The sequence below is a fragment of the Lontra canadensis genome, unplaced genomic scaffold, assembly GCF_010015895.1.
Source record: "Lontra canadensis isolate GAN:19392208 unplaced genomic scaffold, GSC_riverotter_1.0 scaffold66, whole genome shotgun sequence".
NCBI lineage: Eukaryota > Metazoa > Chordata > Mammalia > Carnivora > Mustelidae > Lontra > Lontra canadensis.
Window position 1 is genome coordinate 10,431,675 of NW_022631060.1, and position 27,364 is coordinate 10,459,038.

Below are 27,364 nucleotides of genomic sequence, written 5' to 3' on the forward strand. Positions count from 1 at the left end.
ATCCACCCATCCATCCACCCATCCATTTGCCCATCCATCCATCTCTCCATCCATCCACATACCCATCAATCTAGTCATCATCCATCTATCTACTCATCCACCCATATACCCACTCATCCATCCATCCAACCATCTGTTCCTGCTTCCTACTTTTCTTCATTCACTTTTCTTTATTCACTTTTCTTTCATTAGTACTTTTCTCCATCATTAAGTATTTTAATTTCCTTTTAAGTCTTTCAGTCTTTTCTTTCTTCATGGTTCATAAGCTTATAGCCCAAGAAGATGAAAGAGAAAACTCTCATGGCCCAGTAGGCTGAATAAGTAGGAATCTATCCTCTTGTTCAAACATTCTCAACATACACACACACACACACACACACACACACACACACACACACACTCACAGAGTGCTATCTTGATGAAATGTGCAATAGGCAGTAGGCCCCAGGTCGGGGTAGGGAGAAAGGGTAAGGGGGTAGCCTCCATGGCTCCTAGGTGACCCTGGATAGAGAACTGTTCTGACTTACAGAGAAGGTAGCCTCCAAATGCATTGAGTCCCTATCTGCTTCATGTGCCTCAGCCCAGCAAAGGGAGAGGACCCAAGGTGGTGGGGTGGCAGGTGTTGTGAGGAAGCTGGGATTGGTTTGGGAATGAGACCAAGATAAGGAATGAAGCTTTCTTTCTAGGTTCCTCCAGAATCCACTGGCTAGATCCATCTGTCCTGTGTCCCATTTCTCTTTTGAGGCAAGGTAGTGGGGGGGAGGTAGTGGGGGGAGGATGGGGGGAGGAGAAGAAGACAGCCTTAGTTAACCTCAGAAGCAAAACCCTCAGAATAGCCAGTTACATTCAGGAATGGGGTACAGACACCTGTGGGAAGCAGGGAAGCAGCTGCACGTGAGATCCTGCCTGCCAGGCACAGAGCAGGGCACTGACCCTACCTGCCACTCCCCCCCATTACGGTCACACCACACACCCCTGCTGTCTTCTGCATATCCACACAGCTGCTCTTGCTGCAGGTTCCAACACCCAAGTCTCTCCCACACCTGTTGGGGGGACGTGGGTGCCTCAGAGGGGGCCGTAGGCAGGCTCCGTGTTCCCAGACAGCCCCTCCCTGCCAGCCAGCAGGACCAGATAGTGGTCCTACTAGGACCTACTAGGACTTCCCAGCTTGGAGGCTGTTGGTTAGCAGATAGAGTTTTGGTAGGACTGGCCTGACCCCAGGAAAGGATGAGGGGCTTTCTCCCCCACCTCCCACCATCACCTCTTGTCTGCCTGTGTCTGGCACCACAGAGCTGTGGTGGCCAGCAGGGTTAGGAGGCCTGATTTTTTCAATTCCCTAGTCACCTGCTCACCCCATACCCCACATAGGCCCTCAGTCATCTCTCCAGCCTCATGGGGTGGGGGAGGTGTGGGGGTTGGGGGCCTGTGGCTGTACTACCACCCACTAGGAGAGGTTTGAGAACTCCCTTTGCTGGTTGTCCCAGATCCCCAGTCTCCAAGAAGGTGTTAGAGGCCCCTGGAAAGATTCCTTGGCAGGAACGGGCTGGGGCCTGGGAGAGATGTCTCTAGAAGGAATCAGCTTGTCCTGACAGTACCATATCCTATTTCTGCCTTTGGGGAGGTCTCTGGGGGTGTCTTCTTAGCCTATTCTGGAGGGGGCCCCAGGAAGCACCACCCTCGCCCTGATGGGAACCTGCAGGTTCAGAGCCATCCGGCTGAGCTGCAAGGCATTAGCAAGTGCCTCCAAGGGGCAACCCAGACACCTTGGGTCCCCAAGGCCTTGTCAGGTCCCCAACACCCCAACTTTGTGCCCCCAGGGTAAACAGACTCCCCAGAGAGGGTCCCTGCAGGGGAGTAACCCTAGGAGACAGGCCTCCAAGCGAGGGCCAGCTGCGTCCCTCCAGGCTCTGGCCAATGTCTCTTAACAGCACACTCAGTCCTTTGAAGCTTTGGTTTCTCCCTGTGAAGGGCCTCACTGGCCAGGAAGTGAGAACCTCTGTCTGAAGAGCTTGATGGGACTGGCACATGGGGAAACTGAGGCCTCAGGGGGCGGGGCTTACTGGTTCCAGAAAAAGGTGCTGGACATGTCTCTGGGACCTGTGCCCCCATCCTCCTCACCTAGGCCCAGGCCCTAGGAGCGCAGAGCCCAAGCTCTCAGCCAAGCTGCTGGGACTCTCGTCTTCCTGACCGAGGGCTCACCTGCCACTTGACACCCTCTCAGAGAAACTGAGGCAGAGGCAGGCTGGTGGGGTCTGCAGCACCACCCTGTCTGCACCCTGCCCCATTCTGTTCCCTGAGACCCTCCTGGCACTGCCCCCACACGGCTCCAGCATTGTTTTCGGGAGAAGGCATGTGGGGGACCTGGGAGGGGCCAGGACGCAGGGCAGGATTTCCGGTTTCCTGAATCAGCAGGGCTGGGGGCCTTCCATGTCCCCAAGTGTGGGGTGGTGTCTTCTCCCTGTCCCCCACCTAGGGAAGGAATGTGACAGGACCCAGATGGAAAGCAGGAGGAAGCCGGTGACACACGCCAGCCCCAGCACGGGAGGAGGCATCCATCATCCGGGCTGAGCTCAGTCTCCCCCCTCTCCGGGAAACTTCCGGGCGCCAAAGACCCCTGACCTGGAGGGAGGAAGAGAGGAGGCCCATCTGGGCATCCCTAGGCCTGGCCCAGCTCTGGCTGCCGTCTTCAGGTCTGGACCCTGGGCAGAGCCACCCTCAATGTACCAGCCCCTCAGCCTGCCACCAAGGCAGGGTCCTGGTTCCAGCCTCCCTCTTTAGTGGCCTTTGGCACTGCCTGCTGCCCCAGTGCTGTGTGTCCTGGCTCTACCAGGTGGTGTCCAACCTCCCTGGGAGGGCAAGTGCGTGCAAGGACCGCCAGCATTCTGGCTGCATGGGGAGTTCTGACCTGTGGGGTGCCAGCCCTCCAATGCCCCAGGCTCCCTCCCACCCTGGCTCCCTGAGCTGGACAGGAAGATGGAGCCCAAATTGCTCATGGCCTCCAAGCTAGCTCAGCCCCCACTTTGGCTGCCACCCACCTGTAGCCCTGAGGGGACCTGTGTCCTCTCTCTTAAAGACCCTGAAGCCAGAGGGCAAGGCCAAAAGAGTCCATAGGGACAAATAGCCTGAAAGGGACTCTGCACAGGGTGGCTCCACTGGTCGTCCCTGCCCTCTCCTGCCTCTTAGCTGGGCGCAGGGAGAAGTGAGGAAGGCAGTACCGCAGACTCAGCTGGGGCCAGGAGCCACGCCTTGCCCAAAGGGTGGAGGGGTCAGAAGCCTAAGGGGTGAGGAGACAACTGCTCACCCACTGCTGCCCCCGCCAGGGCCGTCCAGGGCCGTCCAGGGTCATCCAGGGCCAGAGCAGCCCGACAAGCCTGGGGCGGGGCGGGGTGGGAGAGGTTAGAACAGGGCTCCCAGGCAGGACGAGCCTTCCTGGGATAGAACCAGGGTTCCAGGACAGAAGCAGGGTTTCAGGACTGAGCCAGGATTCCCAGGATAGAACCAGGTTTCCTGGGATGGAACCAGAGCTCCCAGGACAAACCAGGGTTCCTTGGGCGGCCCCGACCTTGGGCAGTGCCGACAATAGGGAACCCAGGGCTGTGATCACCCAAGACAGATCAGGTGAGCCTCTAGGAAGCTGGAGAGGGGCCAGGACAGCCTGGTAGAGCCAGGAAGGATGCACCCAAGGTCTGCAGTGGTCTGGCACCTGCAGAACTGGGAGGCGGCAGAAGTGCCTGACCCCAGAGGGGGCAGTGAGGTCGGCGTGACCAGGGCAGGCCTGCGGTGACTGCCCAGAGGCATTGAGTTTGCTGGCCCGTGGTCAGCGGTTCCACACGTGGGGTCCAGTGGATTCCTGGGGAAAGAACATGGTGGGCAAGGGCCTGGAGACCACCAGGAGAGGGCATCTTGCCATGCTGGGCAGCAGGCTGGGCTGTGGCAGGGGTGAGGCCTGTCTGCTGGTGAGGGGCAGTTCTTCTGCCGTGTGGACACAGGGAGGACCCGGCACAGCATGGTCTGGCCCTGGTGAAGTTTTGGGTTCATACAGGACCTCCCGGGGGTTGGGGTCCCGGGATTTGGACCTGTTAAATCCAGGGTCCCTGGGACGTCCTGACAGCCCTCTCTCCGGGCGCCGGTATGGAGGATCTGCCCTGCACTCTTCAGGGGCCTGGGTCCATCCCTCCCCACAGGGTGCAGAGCTCGGCCACACCTCAGCTCCTCCAGGGAGGCCCTGCAGAGCCATGTGAACCCCCCGTGGCCCTGGCCAGCCCCGTGGGACCCTACAGCTGGGCAGCCGGGGCAAGGAGAGAGCATCTCGACCTGGCCTACAGGTGACACAGAGGAAGGACCAACGCCCTGCCTGGGGCTCGCTGCTGGGGTCGCCCCAGTCCTGGGCCCCAGTGTGAGGTTCTGAGGGGGTGGCCCCATCCTGGGGACAGTCCGAGTGGGGAGGCCCCATCTTGGGACAGTCTGAGGGGAGACAGCCTATCCTGGAAGTCTGAAGGGGGTGCCCCGTCCTGGGACAGTTTGAGAGGGGAGGTCCCATCCTGGGACAGTCTAGGGGGCTGGCCCCATCCTGGGACAGTCTGACAGGGGAGGCCCCATCCTGGGGCATCTGAGAGGGCCACCTATTGCCCAGTTGGAGAGCTGCAGCTTGACCTGGCTGGGCGGGAGGGGTGATGTCCTGGCGCAGGCAGTGGGTGTGGGTCCCGGTGGCAGGTCTTGGCTGCAGTGCCCCAGCCCCAGCAGACCTGGCCCAGCCTTGGCTGTCCTGGGGGATCCCGAGTGGGGGCTTCCCAGACCACACATCCCCACCCTGGGTTGCAGGCCTTCTCATCACCCTGGACAGGAAAATCCCCAGTTCTCTTAGTCACCTTGTGAAATGAGAACCTGCCTCACCCTGGGGCTCAGTTTCATTCTGACACCACGTTGTGGGGGGGCTGGTGTTTGCGGGGTCCCAGGCTCTGCGGGGAGGCAGCCAGCTAGAGCGCCTGACTGAGGCGGCACAGGTGCAGCCCCGCCTCCTGCCTCCTGCCTGCCCAGGCCTGGGCTGGGGCCACACCGTCCTCCTTCTCCTCCGTCTGCGGGACAGCTGGGGGTGGGGCAAGGATAGGGCCAAGGAGGGAGGCCGGGGGACATGGCCAGACGACTCAAGCCGTGCCCTTCTATGGGCACACAGTGGCCGGAGGAGCGCGAGGACAGTGCTGACGCAAGGGGCTGTTTCTGAGTGGGCACAGCTGTCCACTGCTTGCCACGGGGTAGAAGAACAGCGGAAGCTGCACGGCCCCAGCCCTGCTGTCGGGTCCCCTGGCGGTCTTCAAGGGGCCATGTGGCCTCACGGGGTCACCTGCCCTGACACTGACTGCTCTTTCCAGACACTGCTCAGCCTTGTACCTTGCCCCAGGGCGCCGGCCCACAAAGCCCCCAAACCACGGCCCCCTGTGGGACAGAGCAGGGAGAAGGCAACCGTCCCTCATCCACGAGCACACAGGTGCCCACACTCACACACGCGCTCACACGCACTCACACATGCTTACACCCTTAGACTCACAGCACATGTTTCGATCATCCCCTCCTTATGAATAAAGGCTTTGTCACAGGATCAGCCTCCAGCCACCAGCCTCCAGCCTCCAGCAGTGGGTCCTGGGGCTGTGGGGAACCCCATGCCCTGGGGCTGCAGAGGCCAGGCCTGGGGACCCCACCCAGCCCCGCCCAGCAGCGGCCCTGGGGCAGGTGACGGTGGCCCTGATGGCGCTCCCCTCTCTAGGCTTGTGCTCCTGGGTGTCTCGCCGCCTCTCCCTCTGGCCTGGGGGCGCCAGCGCCTTGCCTTCTGCTCACCGGGGTGAGCAGCCCCCACCCACGGTCCTCTCTCCCCACTGGCCGTCCATCCCCAGCCTGCTAGAACGCAGGTCAGCTGTGTCTAGAGCCGTCGGACCCCGTGGCCTGGCTCAGCACGGGTGCCTGGCCTCCAGCAGCCCCTCTCCCCTGTCCCTGCTCGGGCTGGCACCCGACGGCTCCTCGGGCTCGCTGCCCAGTTCTGGCTGCAGCGGCGCAGTGGATCTTTTCGCCAGCACACGGCCTCTGCCCATGTCCCTCTCGTCCCATCTTCCACCTCAGAACAGGCCCTGGCGGTACCCTCAGCCTCCTCCATCACTGCAAGGCAGGGGGCAGCCTGGGGACGCCGCCCGGCCCGGCCCGGCCCCGAGTGCTGCCCCCATCGGCGGGTCCTTCTGGCCCAGGCCCGTCCCTGCCGCCACCCACGCCCCCGCCTCCCGCCCTCGGAGCCTGGGCTCGCTGACCGAGGCCCGTCTACTCCCAGGCTGCCTGGGCCACGTCCGAGTCCCTGCATCAGGTGTCCTCTCCTCCTGAAGCCCGGCCCCAGAGGCGTCCACTCACCATGGGGTGAGACAGAGTCCCAGGAAAGTACCATGCCGCCCCCTCTGCTGCCCTGAGACCCCCACAGCCCTCCAGCACCAGGTCAAGCGCTCCCACCCCCACATAAACGCAGAGACCTCTGTGTCTCGGAGCGGACCCTTACCCTGAGTCGTTCTCGGCCAGCAGCTCTTCCTGCTCCTCAGAGCTGGGGTGGCTGGGAGCCTCCGCCATCAGGCTGGCGTTGGGCAGATCCGGGCCGTGTGTCTGCACTGTGGTTCTGGATGCTTCCTCTGGAGGCCCCAGAGCCCCTCCCCCAGCCGGGTTTCACGTCCCCTTCCGGCTGCAGGTTGAGGTTTGAAGCACACTGGGGCTGGGGTTGGGGTGTTGTTTTTTAATCGGTTGATGCAAGAGGAGGAAAAAAAACGAGCCATCAGGAAGTGTTAGGCAAGTTGCAAGGGCAGGGGTGAGAGAGGGGGGCCTGGGAAGGCGGAGGTGGGTGCAGGGGCTGGGACAGGGTCCGCACGCCTGCCCAGGAGCCCCCCACGCTCCTCACGAATCCCTTGCAGGCCTGGCCTCAAAGTCTCTTAGTGCTGGGCCTCCAGGGAGACCCCGCGGCCTCTGAACGCAGCTCTCCTGGGTGCTTGCTGAGCTGAGCACAGATGCACCTGCTCCCCGAGCCGCGGTTCTCGAGCCTCAAGGCCTCACGCAGAGCCCCGCCGGCTGGTCTGAGCTCTTCAGGGGCCTGACGGCTGGGGCTCTGCGGGTAACGTCCGGGCGGCCCGCCCCACATCTTCTCCGCACCTCCTTCACTTTCCTAAACTGTTGGGCTCCCCACTCTCTGCGCTGCCCTCCCCCCGGGCCCCTGACCTCCAGACCTCAGGGAGCTTGGAGCTGACCACGCCCGGTCAGCGTCACGAAGCTCTGGAGGCAGGGGGCTCAGGGGCTCCCCCGGGAGGCACTGGCTGGACAAGGGGACAGACTGAGGCCACGTCCACCTTTCACGGTCCTCGGCTGCTGGGGGTCACCAGACCAGGGTCTCAAAAACCAGGGAGGGGTGGCGGGTGACTGTGAGGGCCAGAACCCAGAACTGACCGTGGAGGCGTCAGAGAATGCCCTGGCAAGCCGGGCTGACCGCCCCGGGCCTCGAGAAGGAAAGGAGGGAGTGCCGGGCCATCTCGCCATGTGCTGGTCTGCCGTGGGCCTCGCCACCCAGCTGGACGGGACCTGTAGAGGTTCCCAAGGCAGAGGGAGGCGGGGCGGGTCATAGGCCCCCAGCGTGTTTGGCCAGCAGGATGGGCCCGCCTGAGGGACAAGCCAAAGGGGAGGCCGCAAGCCCCCACCCCACCACACACACCAAGAAGCCTTCCCACTCCCCCTGTGAGGGGAGGTGTAGGAAGCGGCCCTGCACCAGGGGTTATGGGCCAGGGCCGGACTGAGACTAGGCCCAGGGGCTGCATGGGGGAAGCCCCAGGGCCCCCAGGAACCCTTCAGCCTCAGGCCTCTCCTGCCGCTCCGTGGTTTCTGAGGGTCGCTCACTGTCCAAGCATGGACAAGGATGAGAGGCTGGCTGGCTGTCCGTCCACATGGGGCTGGGCCCCAGCAGCCCCAGGGACCCAGGCCATCCCAGCACCTTGTCAGTGGCTGCAACCCCGGGTCAACCCGGGCCTGGGGTCCCTTCCTCTGGCTTGCAGTGAGGTTGGTCCCAGCTTCACAACTGGGAAATGTAGGGGACAGATTTGCCAGGACAGATGGAGGCCAGGCGCCCCCTGACACGTGGCTTCCCCACCCTGCTGTTTGCTGCCTGAAGGCTGGGCCGGAGCCCTGCTGCGAGGGGCTCAGTATGAAGTGAAAACGCGGGGCCTCAGAACCAAAAACTATTAGGAATTTTGAAAGGGAAACAGCAGCACTGGAAACCAAGTGCCGGTCCCTCCCAGGCCCACGAGGCTGGCTCTGCCACGACCGGCCTCGAAGGCCTGGCCTCGTGTGCCCAGCCCACCTGCTTAATCCCCTCCCCAAACCTGGCATGTGTGCTCCCCAGAGACCCCAGGGCCCTCCAGACTGTGTTCCCCTCCCCCTCAGCCTACCCCCAGCCCCCAAAGCCTGAAGGCAGCCCAATTCCGATCCCTCCTGGTGGGGGTTAAACTGTGTCCCCCGCAAATTCCTTGGGGAAGTCCTGACCCCCAGGATCTCAGAACAGGAGCAGATTTGCGAATAGGGTTCTTGCAGGTGGGGTCCTGGGGGCACGCCCCTCATCTGATACGACTGTGTCCTTATGGAAAGAGAAACTTGAGTTGGACTCGCTCGAGGGAGAGGCCACGTGAGGATGGAGGCGGAGGCCAGTGGGGCGGCAGTGGTGGGACCTGTCTACAAGACAGGGAACCTCAAAGAAGCCAGGAAACCACCAGCAGCGTGGGACAGACCCAGAATGGCCTCTCCTAGCCTCAGAAGGGACCCACCCGCCCACACCTAGAGCTGGGCCTTCCAGCCTCCAGGGCAGGGAGGGACGAGACATTTCCGCTATCTAAGCTGCTCTGGACGTGGGACTCTGCCCTCCCCCCATTGCCCCTGCCCCCGCCCCCCACCTCCCCAGCACCTGCTGGGGCCCAAGGGCAGGAGGCAGTCCCCTTCTCTGGGGGTGCCAGGTGGGGTCCCAAGGCCCAGGGACGCTCTGTGGAGCCTGGGGGTACTCAGGGTGCATCTGGCCACCCAGTGAGGTGTCTGGAAGGGAGGGTCTCAGACACTGCTGCCCCCTCCCCCCGCAGAGTCACCTAGGCACCCCCATCACACCACATTGCACAGGGGTCATGGAAGTCAGCGTGGGTGGGACTCATCTGGCCCTGCGTCCTGAGCTCCGGCTCCGGCCCCGAGATCTGCTCTGCTCCCTGCTCCGCAGCCCCGCACTGGGGCCCCCGAGTCGTCCAGCCCTGGCCGCTGGACACCCCGCGCCTCCCATCACGGACAGGCCTCCCTGTCCCTCATTGTTCGTTGTTCAAAGTGCAGGAGGATGGCGTGGGGGAGGGGAGAGGTATTGTCTCATCCATCCTCGTGAATCCAAACCCTCCGCCCGGGGCCACGTCCGGTGACACGGAGTGGCCGAGCGAAGCCGCAAGTGGGTCCCAGGCCATGCTGGAGGGAGCTCTGCCGGCGGCCGGTGGAAGCAGGGCAGGCTTCCGAGACCAGACGTGCTGAGCCGGGGAGCCCGGGGCCCCGAGGGCCAGGCCGGGAGGAGGTCTGTGCAGGGCGGGCAGCATGGAAGTCCGGGAGGGTGGGACACGGACTCCGAGCTGTCGGTGGGACAAGGCCACTGTCGTGGGGCAGTAGGATCTGTGGGCGAGGTGGCCTCAAAGGCCCAGGTGGGACGGGTTTCCCAGGGAAGGAGGCACCAGGACCACACACTCCGTGACATCACGTGACAAGACAGGAGGGAGGGGCTGGAGGGGTGGACAGAGTGAGCGAGCAGAGGTCAAGAACGGGGACGTGGTCAGCACACAGGGCAGGTCAGGCGGGAAGGACGAAGGCTGGTCGGCATCGGTGACCTGGCAAAGCACGGGGGTGCAACGAGGCCTGCAGAGGCCTGAGCTCAAGCCACCATTCATGGAGGGGGTGTCACCATGGGCCAGCGTCCAGGGTCAGGGGGTGGGTGGCAGAAGTCACAGCACGGGCCATGTGGAAAGCTGGGGATTGGGGGCGGATGGGGCAGCTGGCACCGCGGGTGAGAGCCTGGGGCAATGGGCAGGGGCTTCTGAGGGCCCAGGAGGCGCACTGAGCGTGTGAAGACCGAGACCGGGACCGTGTACAGACTGCCGTGGGCCCAGCGGCGCCCTCAGGGTTCCAAGCCTGGGGGCACAGCCGGCCGTACAGGAGCTGGGGGCTTTGTGGGGGCTGGAGGGCAGACGGGGTCACTGGGCCCTGACCCAGTGTGATGGGGATCCTTTCAGGAAGAGGGGATCGGGACACGTGGAGGGACGGCCCGGTGAGGACAAGGGAAGAGCACAGCCGTCCACACATGAGAAGAGAGGCCTGCGGTCGGGGGCCCCGCCCTACCCTCACATGCATCCCGGGCGTCGGCCTCCGGGACCGCGGGATAGAGAGAGTCTGAATTTGAGTTACCCGGTCCGTGGTCCTGCCTTACGCTGCCCCGGGACACTGATGCGGGGAGCTGTCACTCAGGGAAGGCGGAGCTCAGGGGCTCCGTCCTCACTCCAGTCCAGCCCTGGGGCCACTGTGGGATCAGAGGGGGCTCTGCAGCTGTTCCAGGACCCCGGCTTCTGCTCCCTGAGGACCTCAGAGTCCCCGGCTGACAGGGGAGGGGCAGGAAGCCCGGGAGGAAGGCTGGGGGTTCCAGGGGCCAGGCTGGACACACAGCATCGAGACTCAGGGTCGGGGCCTCACCTGTCCCCAAGGTACATGCTTGGGAGGGGGAGGGTGGCGGTGCGGTGGGCAGCCAGCCAGCTCCTGTCTCAGCCCCCTGGGCGAGATACGGTGGTGAGGCGGTGAGGGGTCAGGGTGCCCAGGGTGCTCTGGGGGTCCGGGTGGGGTGGTCAGTAAGCTCAGGCACGAGGCAGGGAGAGCCTGGGTGAGACACAATTCCGGATGCGGATGCCCCGGGCTGGAGGCTCAAGGGAGAGCCAAGCGAAGGTGTCCGGGGCAGCAGTGTAAGCGTGCTGAGCTCGCCCAGGCTGGGGTGCGTGGGGTGTCTTTCTCACGGTGCAGGGTCCCGGGGGCCAGTACCTCCATGGGCACCACAGATGCTGGGTGGGTTTGTTGTGGGGTCCCCTTCCCTCCATCACGGCGAGCTGGGTCCCGGAGTCTGGGTGTGAGGAGTGTGAGGAGGAGGCCCCCTGTCCAGGGTAGGGTGGGGACAGGACGTCTGAAAGGGAGCTGGGGCAGACACGTTGGGGATGCCAAGCAGAGGTCCCCGCTCCCCTGGCTGTCCCGTGAGGCAGGTGTTCCCTTCTCCCATTTTACAGACGGGGAAGGCGAAACCAGATCTGGAGCCTCAGGGCCCCGTGAGGACAGAAGGGACGGCCGAGCAGAGGAGGAGGGGTGTGGCCACTTGTGGGAAGGGTGGCAGGCATTGGGTTCTGCTCTGTGGCCTCTGATTTGGAGGATGAGGGCTGAGGTCACTGATGTGTGAGAGGGTCCTGGGGGGGGCTGCTGGGGCAGAGGTAGGGGTCAGCATGGGCGTGGACTGGTACCCGTTTGTCCCTGGAGTTGCCAGAAATCCCCTCTGGAGCAAGGGGGTGGGCGCAGGGCAGGAGGGCCCCCTCCCCAAGGCTGGGGTCCCAGGTGACCATGGGTGGGCACAGGAGGGCAGAAGCTATCTGGATGGTCTTTCCATGGGCTGGGCCTCCTCCAAGGACAAAGGCTTTGAGTCCAGCAAGGACGCTGGTGATCTGGGTGGTTGGGAGATGTGGAGCCGTGGGGGACCCTAGTGGATGTCAGGGGGCCTCAGGCAGCCAGGGGAGCAAGGAAGCATGTGCACTCTGGAGGCCAGTTTGGACAGTGGACACCCAAACTCCTGTGTCCCCCCAAGGGCCTACCTCCCCTCCAGTGATGGTTGTCCAGCCCTTGGGGCTGAGGGCTCATGGAAGCCTTCTTGGAGGAGGTGACATCGAGGGTGGGGTGGAGGTGGCCGCGGGACAGCCCAGAGATGTTTCTAGGCCGGGGGCTGAGGTGGGTGTGGCATCTGTGAGGCTGGGGTGAGCCTCCGGAGCCCCCCCAACCCGGCCAGCCAGTGATGAGATGCTCCCGTCTCCGATTTTATAGTGGGGGAGACTGAGGCCCAGCGGCCCGTCTGGAGGAGTCAGGGAAACGGAAACAGGACAGTGGGGGACAGGGAGGCTCCATGAGGGGCAAAGGCAGGTCAGGGCCCAGACAGAGCTGGTGCTCAGGGACCAAGGAGAGGACAGTTTGCAGGGGTGAGGCAGGCCGGGGAGAGGGCTGGGCCACGGTGGGTGGACGCTCACTCACAGAGGGACTCTGGCTCCAGGGCCCCACTCGGGCTTCCCCTGGGCCAGCAGGGGTGGAGGTGAAGAGGCTGGGAAACCCCTCCAAGCCCGGTCATATACGGGAAAGCCCCTGGACCACGCCGATCCCAGTCCCCCTGGCTCCCGGGTGGCATGGCCCCCCTGCCCTGTCTCCTGGGCCCGCCCCCACTCACCCGCTCACCGCGGCCTCGTCCAGGGAGGGGTGCGGTGCCCCCGCAGCCCGACGCTGTGGTCCTTGGCCCCAGTGCTTGCCCGACGTGGCCACATCCCTCGTGACCTGTTTTCACGTTTGCTCGAGAATTTCATTGTTTCACTGGGCAAAGAGAAGTTTCACGTTGGAGAAGTTACTTCGAACTTACAGACAAGTTTCAGGAATAAGAATGATACGAAGAAGGGGTCCCTGGGGGGCTCTGCTGGTGGCGCAGCTGCCTTCCGCTCAGGTCCCGGGATCGAGCCCTGCGTCGGGGTCCCTGCTCCTCGGGGGAGCCTGCTTCTCCCGCCCTCTCCCACTCCCCCTGCTTGTGTTCCCTCTCTTGCCGTCAAATAGGTAAATAAAATATTATAAGAAGGAGAACACAGAGAAGACCCGCACACCCCCGACCGTCCGCCCCGGCTCCTCCGGGCTCGAGCACCGTGCGACCTGCTTCCTGGAGACGGGGCGTGGGTGTCCTGCCTGCCCACAGCGCAGACCTGGACGCAGTCCATTCGGCACAAAACCCCACTTCTGTTGCCCCTGCCACACAGCGTCCTTGTCACCCGCTGCCTTTCTTGTGTCATTGCCCCCCTACCGCCCGCCGGCCCAGTGCTCAGCCCCTCCTCCACGAGTCCCTCCATGCAGGGTGTCGTCGGGGACCAAGGCCTGGGTGCTGGGGTAATCTGCGCCTCTCGGCCTTGTGGCCTGTAGACAGGGAAATGGCTGTGGGCATGAACCTGCTCCACGCAGGCGCACCCCACCCCCGACACCTGCACACACGCCAAGCTCACCCACCCACGCCCTCCTGTCCTTGACCTCCAGCACGTGGATTCCAGACTGCACCCTCCCCCGCCACACCCCAGCTGAGGTCCCCCGGGGGCTGTGTGTCCACCCTGACCTCCAGCAGCACCCACTGCACAGGCCCATCCCCTGCACCGAGGCTGCCCTCCTCCGCCCTTCGGGGGTCCTTCCTGGGCAGCACATGGCTGGGGACTCCGGGAGCGGCGTCCTCCCCCCGCCCCCGCCTGCCCAGTGTCTGGGCATCACTTACTTCCGAGGACGCTCAGACCCCCATCTCCAGCCTGGGCCCCTGCATCCAGCAAGTCCACAGCCCAGAGCCAGCCCCACCTGCTCTGACCCCCTTCCCTGGAGAACAGCCCCCAGCCTGGTCCTCCTCAGCATGGACCTGGGCATCCCGTCTGCCTTGTCTACCAAATCCTCTCATACATCTCCCCGTCTGCCACTGCCTTCCCTCCCAGGAGGTGGCCATGTTTCCTCTCCCACTCCAGCCCCGCAAAGATGGTTCCAGAATGCAGATCCGTCCCCACCCACGTGCTGGGGGCTGGGCCACACGCTTGGCAGAAATCCCACCAAAGGCTGTGGGTCTACAGGCCTTTTTGCCTGGGGTGCACCAGGACGGACGGGCGGGCGGGCAAGAGGCGTAGGGGGCCGGCACAGGGGGCTGGTGCGGAGCTGGATATGGTGTTTGCTCCATGGTCTGGTCTGGTTTTCCGCATCCTCTGCTCCCTCATTCACTCACTCATGTGGTCATTAAAGAGTGTGATAAATACCCACAAATCCGCTTCCCAGTCTGAGAATTACAACATCCCCCAAACCTACATGCTTCCCCTCTGTCCGCTTCTGCTCAGATGCCCCGGGGGGAATCACTACCCAGAATTTTGTGTTTGACATTTCCTTGACTTAAACAAAAAACAAAAACTCATTTCTCCACACAGTGAGTCTTCTCAAACCCAGTGAGCTGAGTCTTGTGGGAGCCTGGTCCCCAGTGTCCCTTCCTCTCTCTCCTGGTGGATATGGGCCCTGGACAGCTGCCCAGGTCACTCTGTTAGGTCCGCAGTAGGGCACTGCCTCTCTCGCCCTATCCAGCCAAAACCTGCTCCTTGAATCAGGCCGGAACACCCCTGGGTCCTCTCCACCCTGCCGACAGGCGCAGGGGCCCAAGGGTTGACTAGGCAGGGCCCCAGGCTTCAGGCTCTCCGAGGACGGGCTGTCAGGTCGCCCCTGGAAGGATGGACCCAGACCGTGGGGCTGCAGCAGGGCCCCGGAGCTGAACTCGGGTGAGGCCGCAGGGCAGGCCAACGTGGTCCCTTGAGGTAGCCCGAGCCCAAGGGCATAACTCTTCCCATATCTGGCCGCTGGCATGGCCAGAGGACAAGGGCATGGTGGCAGCCTGTCCTTCCTGGGCACCCCTCCGATGACCTGAGTGGAGGGACCTTGGGGGGTCATTTGTCATTCTGCAGAGGACGTGGGACAGTGTGACCTTGCTGGGATGGTCCTCATCAGGGCCTGCCTGGGACATCATTCCTGGATGTGTGAGGAGGCCTGTGGCCTTGGGGAGGGGCAGAAGGCAAGGCAAGCCCTCCCCCTGGGCCTGCTGTGGGACTGGGTTGGCCTGTCATCAGTTCCCAGGGGTGAGCATGGACCGCAGCTTGGGTGTGTCCCTGCTCCGTGGGCAGAAGCCACCCTGGGAGCTTCTGACCCAGGGCTGTGTCCGTGTGCCCCCTGCGGGAAGAATGGGGGCTGCCCACCTTGCACAGGGAGGGCCTGCCCTGCCTGCATGGCCCCCAGCCTGGAATCATGCCGAATGGACATGATTCTCTGGGCCCGGCAGGTTCCCCCAGAGGACCACGCAAGGGACAGGTGCTCTCATCTCCAGAATCCTGGCTCACACAGGACTCAGGCCACAGGGTGGGGCGTGTCCAGGGCAAGCCTCGGGGACCCCAGGGGCTGACCGGTCACCACTGACCACAACGCACAGCTCTAGGGTGCAGGCGGGTGGCTGCCAGCGCCGGGCCACCAGCACCGGCCGAAGACTCGGCATCCCTTCCGGGTCCCCCGCCGCCCCCGCCCCGGGCTTCCCCCAGCGCGGCCGTTCGCTGGGCGCCCGGAGGCAGTCTGTGGGCAACGAGGCCGGGCAGGACCAGACCAGACCAGTCACGGGGATTGGAATCCTTTATTGACCCCTGAGACGGGCTGTGTCCTCCTCCTCCTCTCTGGGGGCAGCGCCAGGCCCGGCGCGGGGCGGCGGGCGGCCTAAGACTCGGTCTCGAACATCTTCTTCCGGCCCTCCATGCCCGACTTCTCCTCGATGTTCTTCCGCCAGTCGCCCACGTCGCGCAGGTCCCGCTCCTGGGGAGGGTGGTGGGGGCTGAGGGGGCGGCGGAGAGCCCGCAGAGCCCGCAGCCGCGTCTGCCCCCGGAGGCGGCGCTGGGCAGCGCTGCGGGACGGAGGGCCTGCGCATACCTTCTCCGTGTCCTCCTTCTTGACCTGCTTCAGGTTGGCCCGGAGGTCCATGCACACCTTGTGCTTGGAGCCCAGCAGCGCCTTGAGCATGGCGTCGGCCGACATGCGCACCCTCCTCAGCGGAGGCCTCTTGAACTTGCCTCTCAGGTCGAACAGCTTCTGGTTCATGTCCTCCAGCTGCGAGGCGCGGGGCGGGCAGAGTGGGAGCCAGCGGTGGCCAGGAGCCCCCCCCGCCCCCCGCCGCCGCTGGAGCGCCCCTCGCCCCTGGCCCGGCCCCGCCCCCGCCACGCCCCGGCCACGCCCCGGCCGCGCCCCTCGCCCCTGGCCCGGCCCCGCCCCCGCCACGCCCCGGCCCCGCCCCCGCCACAACCCTCCACGCCCCCGCCACGCCCCGGCCACGCCCCTCGCCCGGCTCCGCCCCTCGCCCACTCACCTCCTTGGTGCTCTTCTGGACCCTCACTTCCATGTCATACTTCTCTTCCTCCGCAGCGTCGATCTTGGCGTGCAGCTGTTTGCAGAGCTCCTGGGGGAGGGGGCGGCCAGTGGGAGGGGGGCAGTGGTTCACCTGCCCTCCACCTGCCCTAACCACCTTCTGCACCGACGGGGAAACCGAGGCAGCAGGCCGGAGTGCTGCTGGGGTGGGGTACCTGCACTTCGGACATGGAGCTGGGGAGGTGCAGGGGGGGGCAGTGCTCGGACAGGTAGTTCTGCTTCTCCGACTCCCGGCGACCCTCCTCCTTCTCCAGCTCCGTGGCAGCGATCTGGAGCATGACACTCTGCCGGTGGGGGGGGGTGCGGGGGGCAAACCAGTGAGGGACTGTGGGGGCCCAGCCCCGCACACATGCCAGGATGGCCCTCTCGGGGGACAGCACCTACCTTCAGGTGCTGTCTCCGGGCCGTGATGGCCCTGTTGCGTTTCTGTAGGGTGGGAGGGAGGAAGCAGAGTCAGGGCCCGTCTGGGTCCCCAGCACCCCCACATCCCTCCGCACTTGTCCCCCAGGGCCAGTGGGCCCCGTCTGGGAGGCAGCTGGATCTGGGGCTCCTGAGACCTACTAGGGGGCCCCGGGCCCAGAACACCTGTGCCCACGTGGCAGGTGAGGTCCGAAGGCTCGTGGTGGGGGGTGGAGAAGGGCAGTGCCTCAGGGGCAGCGGGAGGGGCAGGGGAACACAGCAGGGCCCAGGAGGTGGGGGGGGGGGGCAGTGGGAAAGGAGAAGCGATTCTGGAAACCAGCCACAGCCTCACTTCCCCTCCCCCGTGAGGTGCTGAGGCCACTTCCTCTGTCTCTGCGTGGCTGGGTGGCTGGGTGGGGCGCTTTCAGGGGGGCGGGCTGGTCAGCTGCCCTTGAGCTTTGACCTCTGACCTGCCCCAAGTAGGGAGTCCCATCCCCTCTGTGTTTCATGCCCTCCCCCGTCACCCCAAGCAGGTACTCACCTCCTCACTGTCCCAGGGAGGGGGCGGGAGGGTGGGGGGAAGAGAAGAGAGAAGTTAGGGACATGGATGGGGCCATGGGATGGGGTTGCTGATAGTGAAGGTGGCCAGAGGGGGCTGGGGGAGCTGCAGAGACCCCCCAGGTGGGGGAGGGCAGCAGGGTCCCTGGGTTTGGGGTTGACTTACTCCCCCATCCTGATGTCCTGTGCTTAGAGCCTGTGGGAGAGAAAAGGTCTGGGCATGAGGGCCACAGTCCCCATCCCTCCGTGGACACCCGCTGCCCACGTGGGGGGCTGGCCCTCACACCAACCCTGCCCCCTGTCGCCCTGCCCCCAGCTCTGGCCTCCTTGGAGGCTCTGTCTTGGGATTCCCAGGGTGAGAAGAGGAGAAAGTGTTCCCGAAATGTCCTGGGCGGGGCCTGGGCTGCTGCAGCTGTCGCTGGGCTGGTGGGGGGGACGGGCTCGCAGGCGGCCACCGCAGCCACCGGCTATCTTTACTTCTGTTCCTTCAGCTTTGGGCCTAAGTGCAAGAAACTGCTCCAGCCTGGGGCTGGGGTCCCTTGACCCGTCAGATCCCCTCCTCATGTCCCGCCCAGAAGTGAGGCCCCGTGATCAGGGGGCTGTCTGTGACCCCCACACCCCCCGCCACCTCCGGATGCATCTCTGCCTGGCTCCCAGCTCCATGGAGCCCCTCCAGAGAGGCTGCTGGAGGCAGACCCCAAACCCCAGGACCCCCACCCTGGGATGTCATCCTGCAAGCCAGCTCAAGAAGCGCGTGTCCTCGGCCTAAGCTGGCCGGGCTGGCCTCACCTAGCGTCTGGACAGCAGCACTGGGAGCGAGGTCAGGCCAGCAGCGGCAAGCTGGGCTGGTGGGCCCAGGGGGAGGGGTATAAATGACCTCCCCCAGGCTGGGCCCCTGCTCAGAAAGGGCATGGAGCCCTCCTCAGACCAATGGGGGCACAGGGGCCTCCCCACCTGCCCAGGCTGCCTGGCCCGGCCCAGCCGCGTGCTGTCGTCCAGTCCAAGAAGTCTTGGTGGGGGGGGTGCCGAGGTTGGGTTGCTCTATTTAGAGCTCGGTGACAAGTTCGAGAAGCCTCCCTTGTTCCTACAAGGAACTGCTGGTCAGCTGTCTGTGGCCTGGCTGGGCCACCACAGGCCACGGGCTCAGGGGCAGCTGAGGGATCACTCAGGTCCTAAGCCAGGGCGCGCACCTCGGTTTCCCCTCCGCTTCCCCTGGGGGGCAGGCTTCCTGGGCCTGGAGCAGCTCCCCTGCTGCTCCCACAGGGCTTTGAGCAGGGCCAGGGGTCCCCAGCATGAGCTGGCCACGTCCCTTCCTTCCTCCAAGCTGGCTCCAGCTTGGGGGCAAGGCCTGGACCCCCAAATGGGGCCCACAGCCATGACCAGGGCCCTCTGGGTGGGGGCTGCCCTCCCCCGGCTGCGATCCTGTCCCCCCAGCCAGGAACAGGAGGGAGGGAGGGTGCTGGACGTGCAGCCGGCCGGAACGCCCTGCCCTGGGGTGGTTCCTGGCTCACTCGGAACCCGTCCTTCAACCCGTGGATGGCGGCACCACCCGCCTGGGAACCTCTCCCTGACCCGAGGGGCCTGGGGCCCGCCTGGATGCCTGGGCAGGCCCGTACTGCTGCCCTTCTCACCCCGGCCGGGCCTGCACCCCCCACCCAGCAGAGACATCCGGAGGACCATGACTTGGAATCCTCTGAGCTGGGGGCGCGTGGCCCCAGCCCAGCCAGCCTCATGGGCCGTGGGGAGGGTCAGGGGGAGCTAAAGCCGTCCAGATGTGTGGGGATTAGAGCTGCATTCCTGGCCAGGGCTGAGCCCCCAAGGCCCGAAGCGGCTTCTGAAGACATCTACCGCCCCCTGCTGTCTGGATGGGGAGGCCCGTGGAAGCCGCCGTTGGAAAGTGGGGGGGGGGGGCATGCGGGCGGCTAAAGCGGCCCCTTGGGTTGGGGTCCTTTCCCTGGGCCATGACCACCCCCAAATGCCTCCTGATTTCCCCTTGTGTCCCCATGGGGCCGGCTGCAGCCTCCCTCCCAGACCCTGCAGCCCCACTGCCAGGGAGGGCTGGCCTGCCTCTTTGTACCATCCCTGCCGGCCCCAGAGGGGACCCCTTCACCCCACTGAGGGGTCAGGCACAGGTCAGAGGCCTCAGGGCTCCGGGACCCTGGAAGGAGTCCTCTCCAGCAGCAGTGCTGGAGGAGCCCCTGGACCCACGGTGTCTGTGGGCTCAGGAAGGACACTCGGCCACAGCAAGAACAGGGGTTTATTACGGCATCCCCCGGGGAAGCCAGGACAGCACCCCTACCTCAGTGCCGGGAGCCGGGCAAGGTCAGATGCAGGTGGGGCTTCAGGCCCAGAGCACGGTCCACCTCCCTGGCCGGACGCAGGGGGTGCCACCGGGCGACGGGCCGCCGGGCATGGGCCAGCATGCCCGCCCAGTGCTGCAGGGGCTGACCAGAGGCCCGGGCACCGAGCAGCACCTTGCCCACCGGCTCAGCCCGAAACTGTGGGCCCCAGGCCCAGACAGCCAGCACCAGGTCCACGCTCTGGGCGGAGGCCCGCCGAGGTGCATGGTGGAAGAGAAAGACAGCGGTCGGTTTGGCCCCAAGGGGGGGGGTCCCCACCCACCCCTTCCTCCAGGCAGCCCACCTGGATCTGGCTGAAGGGCACAAGGAAGGTGAAGGCCTCGTTGAAGTAGGGGGAGGCTGTGCCCTTGCGAGCCGACGTCTTTCTCTTCCGCCACTTTCGCTGGTTCAGCATGAGCTGGACCTTCACGTAGGGGTCTGGGCAGGAAAGGGATCCGAAGTGTCCCAGGTCTGAGGGCCGAGCCCAGGGCCCCCTCTCTGTGCAGAGGGGCACGCATGGCTCTCACCTGCCAGGCCCGGGCTCAGACCTCGCGCCTCCAGCACGACTACGGTCATCCGGCCAGAGCTGGGGACGTAGCGGAGCGAGAGACACAGCTCTCCCGACGGCTCGGGCTACGGGCAGTGAGAGGAGGGCCTCAGTCTCGCCGCGGCAACCAGGGCAGGGACAGGCTGGAGCCCCGCAGCTCGTGGCCTCACCTCCACGGCGCCCGGTGGGCCCAGCTGGTACCACTGCTCCAGGACGTGCTGTGGGTCGACGGCGCCCAGCGGCAGGCTGAGCTCCCCCAGCGGCTTGGGGACAGAGAAGCGCTTGGAGCCCAGCACCCGTACCTGCAGCGTGGCCCCAGCCAGCTCTTCCTGCAGTATCTGTGGGCACGGGTGTGAGTCGGGTACCCCCTCCCCGGGCCGGGCCCCCCGCCGCCCGCCCAGCCCCGACGCACGTGGAAGCAGCAGGTCTCCTGAAACATGGGGCAGAGCGTGCCGCGGTGCACCCTTGTCTCGTGGCTGTGCCCTGCCTGGGTGGAGAGGCTGACGCGGGCGTAGGGGTCTGCCGTGCCACCCGGCCCATAGGCCCTCAGGTCCGCGGCCTGCTTGAGGCCCACCTTGATCTGGGAGTCGAGGGGACTCAGCCCGGGGCCCTCCCTGGTCAGCCCCGCACCCAGCGCCAGCCTGACACCCAAGCCCTCCCTGAACGTGCAGACCCTCTGGGCCTGCCCGGGGCTGCACACCTCCTGCCTTGAGAAGTCATACTCCAGGGAGAGCTGCAGGCGCCCCCAGTGCTGGGCGTCCTCCGGGCCAGTCTCTGAGGTAACCACATCCGGTTGCACCTGGAGAAGGTAGGGAGAGGCGACAAGTGCTGCTGGGATGCCCAGGCCAGGCCATGCAAGGGCTCGTACCCTCAGTGCAGTTCTGTGAGATGGGGCTTAATGGACTGATCTCCAGACCCACCTCGAGCACCACTGCCTTCCCCCGGAACTTCCCGTGGCTCCCCATGGCCCGGGACCAACCTCTGGGGCTGGTGTTCAGGGCCTCCAGGCCTTAGTCCCACCTGCCTCCCTAATACCGTGGCTCGTCACTTCTCCTACCGGTGGCGGGGGTGTGTGTGCGTGGGGGGCCCTCCCTGCCTCTGCTCCTGGGGAGAGCAGACCATCGCTGGGGTCTGAGCCTGCCCTAAGGCTGGGCCTTGAGCTGCTCTTGGGGATGACCCAGCCCGGAGCTGGGCGCCAGGAGCGCTGGTGTCCTCACCAGGTGGGTGCTGGTGGTCCCTTGAGGACTGCCCAGGCCCACAGCCTCCCTGTCCCTGGGCTTCTTCCTGTGGCCATGGCGGCAGCAGCAGCAGACAGCACAGAGGAGGCAGGAGACCATGAGTACGCCGGCAGCCACAGCGATGGCAATGATTGCCCAGCGGGGCCCTGTGCGGGGGGCGCGGAAATGGAGCTGAGACACCTCCCTGGACAGCACCTGCCCCCCCGCTGGGCCCACCGTCCCCACGCGCCTCTGGGGGATCCCACAACTCACAAGGGAGCCTGGTGATGAGGTCCACAATGAGCCCAGGTATAGCCGTGGTGCCGGCCGGGGCCGGGGCACTGTGGGGGCCCAGGGGGTGCCCCATCTTCCCTCCCTGCTGGCTGGGAGCAGACAGCAGGGGTGGCTGGCTCACCTCTGGGGCTGGCCCCTCAGCCCCCGGCCCACTGCCCCACTGCCCAGCAGCAGTGGGCCCGGGGTCTGCCTGGGCAAGGAGGCAGCCTGGGGTAGCCAGGGGCAAGGGCTCAGAGTAGAGCCAAGGGGAGGGAGGCACTGGGCTCTGGCCAAAGTGCCAGCTTGGCTGCCACAGGCCCAGCCTCCTGGCCACCTCCCCAGCCCCCAACCCCCAGCCCCAGCCAAGCAGGCCAGGTGTCCTCATTACAGAGCCCCCTCTTCCAGGAAAGCCCATTCTTTCTGGGGCTCCCTCCCTTGGGCCCTGGGCCCTGTCTGGGGGCTTTTGTCAGGGTCCCGACTCATCCCTGGCCCTGACCTCAGGCCCACTCTGGTTTGTCGGTCACACAGGTGGACCGCCCCAGCCTAGGAGTGCTCAGGGAGCAAGGAGATGGGGGCTCTGGGGGGCCAGGGCTCTGCTGGGGTCATGGGGGCACATAGGGGGAGGAGCGGGGGTCGGCTTCGGGGGAGCTTGTCCGAGCAAGCCTGGGCTGGAGATGCGTTCCCGGCACGGGCTCCGTGCCAGCAGCGCCTGGGGAGCAGGGAGAGGTGGGGGCAGGCAGGGACAGGGTGAAGCTGGGAGCGGCCAGAACATTCCTTGCAAACTGACTCAGCAGCCACTGCCCAGACCTGCCACCTGCTGCCCTTCTTGCCGGTAGGAGGGAGGGGGCGCGGCGCAGCCTACCTGCCGGGGGCCCAGGGCAGGAGCACACCTGGCCAGCCGGGGCTGGCTGCTCCCATCCACACCAGGGACCGGGGACGCAGAGTTGGGGGTGCTGGAGGCCACGACGGTGCCCGCTAGGACCCCAGACCCACGGGCACCCCCCCGGCTTAGCTCCTCCTGGCCTCCCCTGGCAGCCAAGGTTGGAGCCTGCCACCCCCCAACCCAGGGACCTGGACATGGCCGTGACACCCATGCACACGGCACCAACGCCCCCTCCCCAGCAGGTCGGGTGGAGGCCACCCTACTCCCAGCACCAGCCTGAGCCTTCAGAGTTCAGTGGAGGGAGTTTTGGCTCTGAGAGTGCCCAGGCCCCAGGTGTCCCCCGTCCCAGGCCTGGCCGTGTCACCCTGGAGGGGTTGTGTATGTGTTGTCCCCGTGGGGTCTTGTACAGATAGGAAGGAGGCAGCTGGGAGAGGAGCAGACGGCCAGGGAGCCGCAGCCCCGAGAAGGGATGAGGAGGCGGACCCCGCGCACTGCAGGAAACAGTGCTCAGAGAGAGGGGCACGGGCCTGGTTTAAAGCCGCCGTGGCTGTCTTGAAATTCTAACCATTTTGAACCAAAGGCTGCATGTTCTCTGCGTGGGCCCCGCAAGTGATGGAGCTGATTCTGGTTCCTTTTAGAGGAGCCTCTGCTGTTGGGTGCGGGTGCTCAGGGAGGCCCATAGGCCTCCCCTGGCCTCAGAAGGACGCCGCAGGGTCTCCACTCCCCAGGGTGGCTGCTGGAGGGCCCCGGGGTCGGCGGGCGGCCTGTGGGCTCAAGGGGGTCCCGCGGGGTCCTCGGAGCAGGATGCCGGAGGCCCAACCCAGAGCCCCCAGCTCCCCCATGGAACCGAGAGTCAGCCGAGACTTTCTGGAATGCCAGAGCCCACGGGTCTTCTGGAATTAAAGTCGCTTCATGGGAGACGTTCATGGTTGAGAATTCCAGGAGCCACAGCAGCACGGACTGTGTGTGTGTGTGTGAGAGAGAGTGTGAGAGAGTGTGGACAGGTCAGCGGCTGTGCCCGCGTGTGCCTCTGCCTGCGCCCGTGGCAGGGCGGCGTGGGCACGGACTCCGGGGGCCTGGCAGGATTCCCCGGCCACCGCAGGAAAGATGGACCCCTGGACCACAGGCCATGTCTGGAGCTGGCCCCGAGGGTCCCGGGACGCCGGGGGGTGCCGGTCAGGTGCTGCGGGACCCCCAGGCCCGGGGGAGGGCACAGGGTCCCTCAGGACCTCCAGGTCCTCACGGTGGTGAAGGTTCAGGCAGACGCGCAGCCACCAGGTGGCGCCGCCGGCTCCGTGGGACCCAGCCCGGGACTCTGGGAAGCGGGGCGCCCCGGGCGGGGGTGGGGGGTGGGGGGAAGCCGCAGCGACTGCGGGGCCTGGCTGAGGGCTCTCCTGCACCAGCGCCTGGGGCCGCCCTCCCGCCCGCAGCTCCCCGGGTCCCCTCTGCTCCGGCGCCCGCCGGTGGCCCCGCAGGGAGGTCCCTCTCTCCTGCCCGGAAAGGGAGCCGCGGGCGTCCTTCCTGAACAGAATCCCGGCCCCAGACGTGGGACGGGGACGCTACCTCCTGCACCTGCAGACACAACCCCGTGGCTCCGTGGGGACCGCACGGCCTCCTGGCCACCTCCCTGCCTGGTCCGGGCTCTGCTCCCACAGCCCTTCCATCCCATCCCCGGCCCACTCACCCTTCAAGGCCTGCGTGAGCCCCACCTCCTCCAGGGAGCCCTCCGGGTCACTCCCCGCCCTCCGACCTGACCTGCCTGGGGGTTTGTGCTGGACCTAGCCTGCCTCATCCACTCAGGAGCCCTGGCTCTCCCGGGCAGAGGGGGCTCCATGGCGGCCTGGAGCCTGGCACCCTTGAAAGCCAAGCCAGCCACCCCCCTCCACCTTCAATCTGACTGGAATTGTCTGTCCTGTGGGCCCTCCTCCTGGGGAAAAGGAAGGCCCCCCTGAGATGCCGGGTGTGGGGGGCAGACCCCCAGATGTGTCTCATTCTCACCTGCTTCCTGCACTTCCTGTGGCTGGCCTGGCCTCCAGGCCTTTCTCTCTACCCCGGGGATGTGAAGACCTCGCTGGGTGCCGTGGCCAGGCCTCCGGGAAAGAGACCGTCGTCTTGGTGGGGGAGGGGGTGAGAGGCTGGGCTTCGGGGAGCCCCACCTCAGGGCCGGAAGTGCTGGCCCTCAGGAACTGGGGAACTCCCTTGGGAGGAGGGTCCTCCCCGAGACCTGGGCGCCAGGCCACCCGCAGGGGTCCCTCCCGGGACGCTGGGCTCTCTTCCTCCCAGAGGCCCTGCAGGAGGGGGTGACAGCCCGTTTGGGCTGAATGTGAGCAGGGGCGGCTGCAGGGAGGTCAGGCTGGACCTGGCCTGGGCAGGTTCTACACTCCGAGGGTGCCCTGAGTCATGAGGCCTCTGGGTTTGGAGGAGCACGGCTTTCTGGAGCCGCTGAAGCTAGGCACCGGGAGAGCACGGTGTGGCCAGGACCGCACAGCGCGCGCCGGACGGGACGCGGCCAGGCGGCGCTGTCATCAGGCGACTGTCTGAGCCTGCCTGGTCCCGCCAGCACCTGGGCTTCCAGACCTTCTGGAGGTCACTTTACCCCCGCATTGGGCCCGCCCCATTCCCAGAGGTCTCGGCTCCCATCGGGCCAGCGGGCCAGAAGTCCTGGCCTGCCTCCCCCCCGTGCCCCTTGCTCCAGCAGAGCCAGCGGGGCCGTGAGCTCAGCTCCCGCATGGCTCTGGTCAGCTCAGCTGGTCTGGTCACCCCTGCTCCGGTCCCTGCCTGGGCCCAGCCCCAAGTGGCCCTCCCAGGCCAGGGTGTCTCTTTGAACCTGTTCCTGCCGCGGGGGGCACGGAGCTGGTTGATGCTTAACAGGACAGCCAGTGGCACTGGGCGGCCGGCCGGGCTGGTCGAGCAGGGCTTCTGGGAGGCTGCTGCAGGGACACAGCCACAGGGAGGCGGGCGTGTGGGTCAGACACCGCAGGGCTCTGGGGACACGTCCCCCTGTGCGGGGCTCCACTCTTTCTCCGAGTCCTCCCCAGTGAGGGGGATTTAGCAGAAGCAGCTAGGCCCTCGGGGACCAGGAGCAGCCCCAGCTATGCTGAGGGTGCTCGGGGGGCAGGCCGGGGCCCGTGCTTTGGGGGGAGGACGCAGCGCTGGGGCCGCACGTGCTGTGGGGTCCTGGCGTGCAACGAGCACATGGCCCCCGCGTGCGGCCCTCCCCAGCCCCACTGTAGGGTCTTTGTGCCTTTCTCAGGATACGGCGCCTCCTTGGCGAGACGGGCGTCTGAGGCTCCAGGGCGGGAAGGGGAAAACCAAACAGAGCTGGCAGCCCCCGGCCAGCCCCGCGGCCCCCGAGACGGCGGCTTGGCAGCCAGCGGCCACATGGAGGCCCTGGCGGGGCTCCTGGACGGGGGTGCTTCCTTTGAGGTTGCCTGGGGAATGTTTGAGGTTGGAACTCATGGCAAATGCTGGCTCGGGGTAGCCGGGAGCTGCTGGCCCAGAACCACGGGACGTGCCAGGACAGCACGTGCGCACCCTGCCCACGCTGACCCCGCGGCCGCCCCCCACTCCTCCGGGCCCCAGGGTGCTCGCCTCGGTGTGGCCCCAGGTGCCATGGGGTGCCCTGTACCCGTTTGCTGGCTCTCTGCGGGCGTGTGTCCCAGAGCTGAGAGGCCGGCTCTCTATGCCTTCTTCATCTGGGGCGCCCGAACCCCACACCTGAGCCTCCAGGAGCCTGCAGCCCACTCTGCCTCACGCGTCTGAACACTGACGCCCTGGTGCTGGCTCCAGAGCTCCATGTCCTTATCCCGGGAGTCCCGGTGCTGTCGGTGAGCCCAGTTTCTGGGGGACATGGACCTCACACCGTGGCAGATCTCGGTCAGTTAGGTCCTGTTTGCCTGGAAGTCAGCACGTGTCTTCCTCACTGTGTGGCTGCGTGTGGACCCGTGTCAGAAAACTGGGGTTCCCCATAACCTGGGCGTCAGGGCCCTCCTGGGCCCGCTTGCGCCCCTCCCCACAGACGGCCCCTCCCGAGGGCTTCTGGGACCACGGTGCCTGGTTCCTCCATAGCTCTGGGTGGGCCCCTTCAACTGTTCTCAGGCTCTCTGCTTGTTGGGGGCACCCTTGGCATTGGGGCGAGTACTGAGGGACATGGCTGCCCCCTTAAGCATCAGGCAGCCTTCTCCCCTCTCACCCGAGGTCCGGATACCGGGACTCTCCGGCCTGCAGCCATCAGGTGCCTGGACAGCCCGTACCCCCTCGTTGGCCCCTCGGGTGCCTGGATCCCCACTGACACGTCTCCCGTAGGCCAAAGCGCCAGGCCAGGCCCGGTGGCCTCATTCCTGTGGCTTGGACAGAGCCCTGGGCCCCATCCGCCCCCAGCCTATGCATGTCACCCTTGTTTCTGGCTACTTGTGCTTTTCCTCTGTGTGCTGGGCTGTCTGTCTGCTCTGCCGCCCGGGGGTCTGGGAGCTGGGCCCCCACCCGATGAGCCTGGGGTCCTGAACCCCTTCAGCCTCAACAAGGAGTCCTGCCCCCATTACATGGAGTGTCCGGGCTCTGGAACCCAATAGTCTGAGAACCTGGGTCCCACACCCAGTATGTGGGTCCTGAGCACCCTCAGCTGGAGCATCCGGGTTCCTGTGCCCCCTCAGCCCCCCAAAGCTGGACGGCCCACCCCACGTGCCTTAGCGTCTACAGCCGGCAGCTCGTCGCCTGTCCTCATGGATTCTGTTTGTGTGGCTCGGGGCTCTGTTCCCGTTTCCTGGAGAGCCGGGGAGACTTCTCTGCCATCCAACCCCTCAGCCTTTCTGAGCTGGGTCGGGCTGGGGGACGACAGACC

At 65.7% G+C, this 27,364-nt stretch overlaps 3 protein-coding genes across 4 annotated transcripts in view; all 3 read right to left on the reverse strand.

Moving 5' to 3' along the window:
- LSP1 (lymphocyte specific protein 1) overlaps nucleotides 1–6,615 on the reverse strand; it is a 41,703-nt gene extending 35,088 nt beyond the window's left edge. For both annotated transcript variants that reach the window (XM_032879783.1, XM_032879782.1), the window contains exon 1: nucleotides 6,533–6,615. In XM_032879783.1, coding sequence (XP_032735674.1) covers nucleotides 6,533–6,600 — 68 coding nt within the window. In that variant the 5' untranslated portion in view covers nucleotides 6,601–6,615. The remainder of the gene's footprint in view (nucleotides 1–6,532) is intronic.
- Nucleotides 6,616–15,507: 8,892 nt separating this feature from the next.
- TNNI2 (troponin I2, fast skeletal type) lies at nucleotides 15,508–18,151 on the reverse strand. Its single transcript, XM_032879787.1, has 8 exons — nucleotides 18,055–18,151; nucleotides 17,432–17,461; nucleotides 17,249–17,255; nucleotides 16,693–16,734; nucleotides 16,464–16,592; nucleotides 16,250–16,339; nucleotides 15,817–15,993; nucleotides 15,508–15,702 (listed from the first exon to the last, which is right to left on the reverse strand). The coding sequence occupies exons 2-8, from the start codon at nucleotides 17,437–17,439 to the stop codon at nucleotides 15,607–15,609; spliced, it is 549 nt and encodes a 182-aa protein (XP_032735678.1). The 5' UTR covers nucleotides 17,440–17,461; nucleotides 18,055–18,151; the 3' UTR covers nucleotides 15,508–15,606.
- Nucleotides 18,152–19,565: 1,414 nt separating this feature from the next.
- Nucleotides 19,566–24,715, reverse strand: SYT8 (synaptotagmin 8). Its single transcript, XM_032879923.1, has 9 exons — nucleotides 24,523–24,715; nucleotides 21,642–21,751; nucleotides 21,369–21,535; nucleotides 20,852–20,950; nucleotides 20,564–20,731; nucleotides 20,322–20,489; nucleotides 20,132–20,237; nucleotides 19,909–20,042; nucleotides 19,566–19,805 (listed from the first exon to the last, which is right to left on the reverse strand). The coding sequence occupies exons 2-9, from the start codon at nucleotides 21,733–21,735 to the stop codon at nucleotides 19,566–19,568; spliced, it is 1,176 nt and encodes a 391-aa protein (XP_032735814.1). The 5' UTR covers nucleotides 21,736–21,751; nucleotides 24,523–24,715.
- Between the last annotated feature and the right edge of the window lie 2,649 nt (nucleotides 24,716–27,364).

Bases quoted from the DNA above. Each gene is read 5' to 3' on its own strand.
- TNNI2 (XM_032879787.1), bottom strand. The intron at 15,994-16,249 runs GTGAGTGGGCGA...CGCGCCTCGCAG, and splicing joins TCCAGAAGAGCACCAAGGAG to CTGGAGGACATGAACCAGAA. The intron at 15,703-15,816 runs GTATGCGCAGGC...CACCCTCCCCAG, and splicing joins AGAAGGAGGACACGGAGAAG to GAGCGGGACCTGCGCGACGT.
- SYT8 (XM_032879923.1), bottom strand. From the start codon at position 21,735: ATGGGGCACCCCCTGGGCCCCCACAGTGCCCCGGCCCCGGCCGGCACC. The intron at 20,951-21,368 runs GTGAGGACACCA...TACCTTCTCCAG, and splicing joins GGACCACCAGCACCCACCTG to GTGCAACCGGATGTGGTTAC. The intron at 20,732-20,851 runs GTGTGCAGCCCC...CTCGACTCCCAG, and splicing joins ATGACTTCTCAAGGCAGGAG to ATCAAGGTGGGCCTCAAGCA.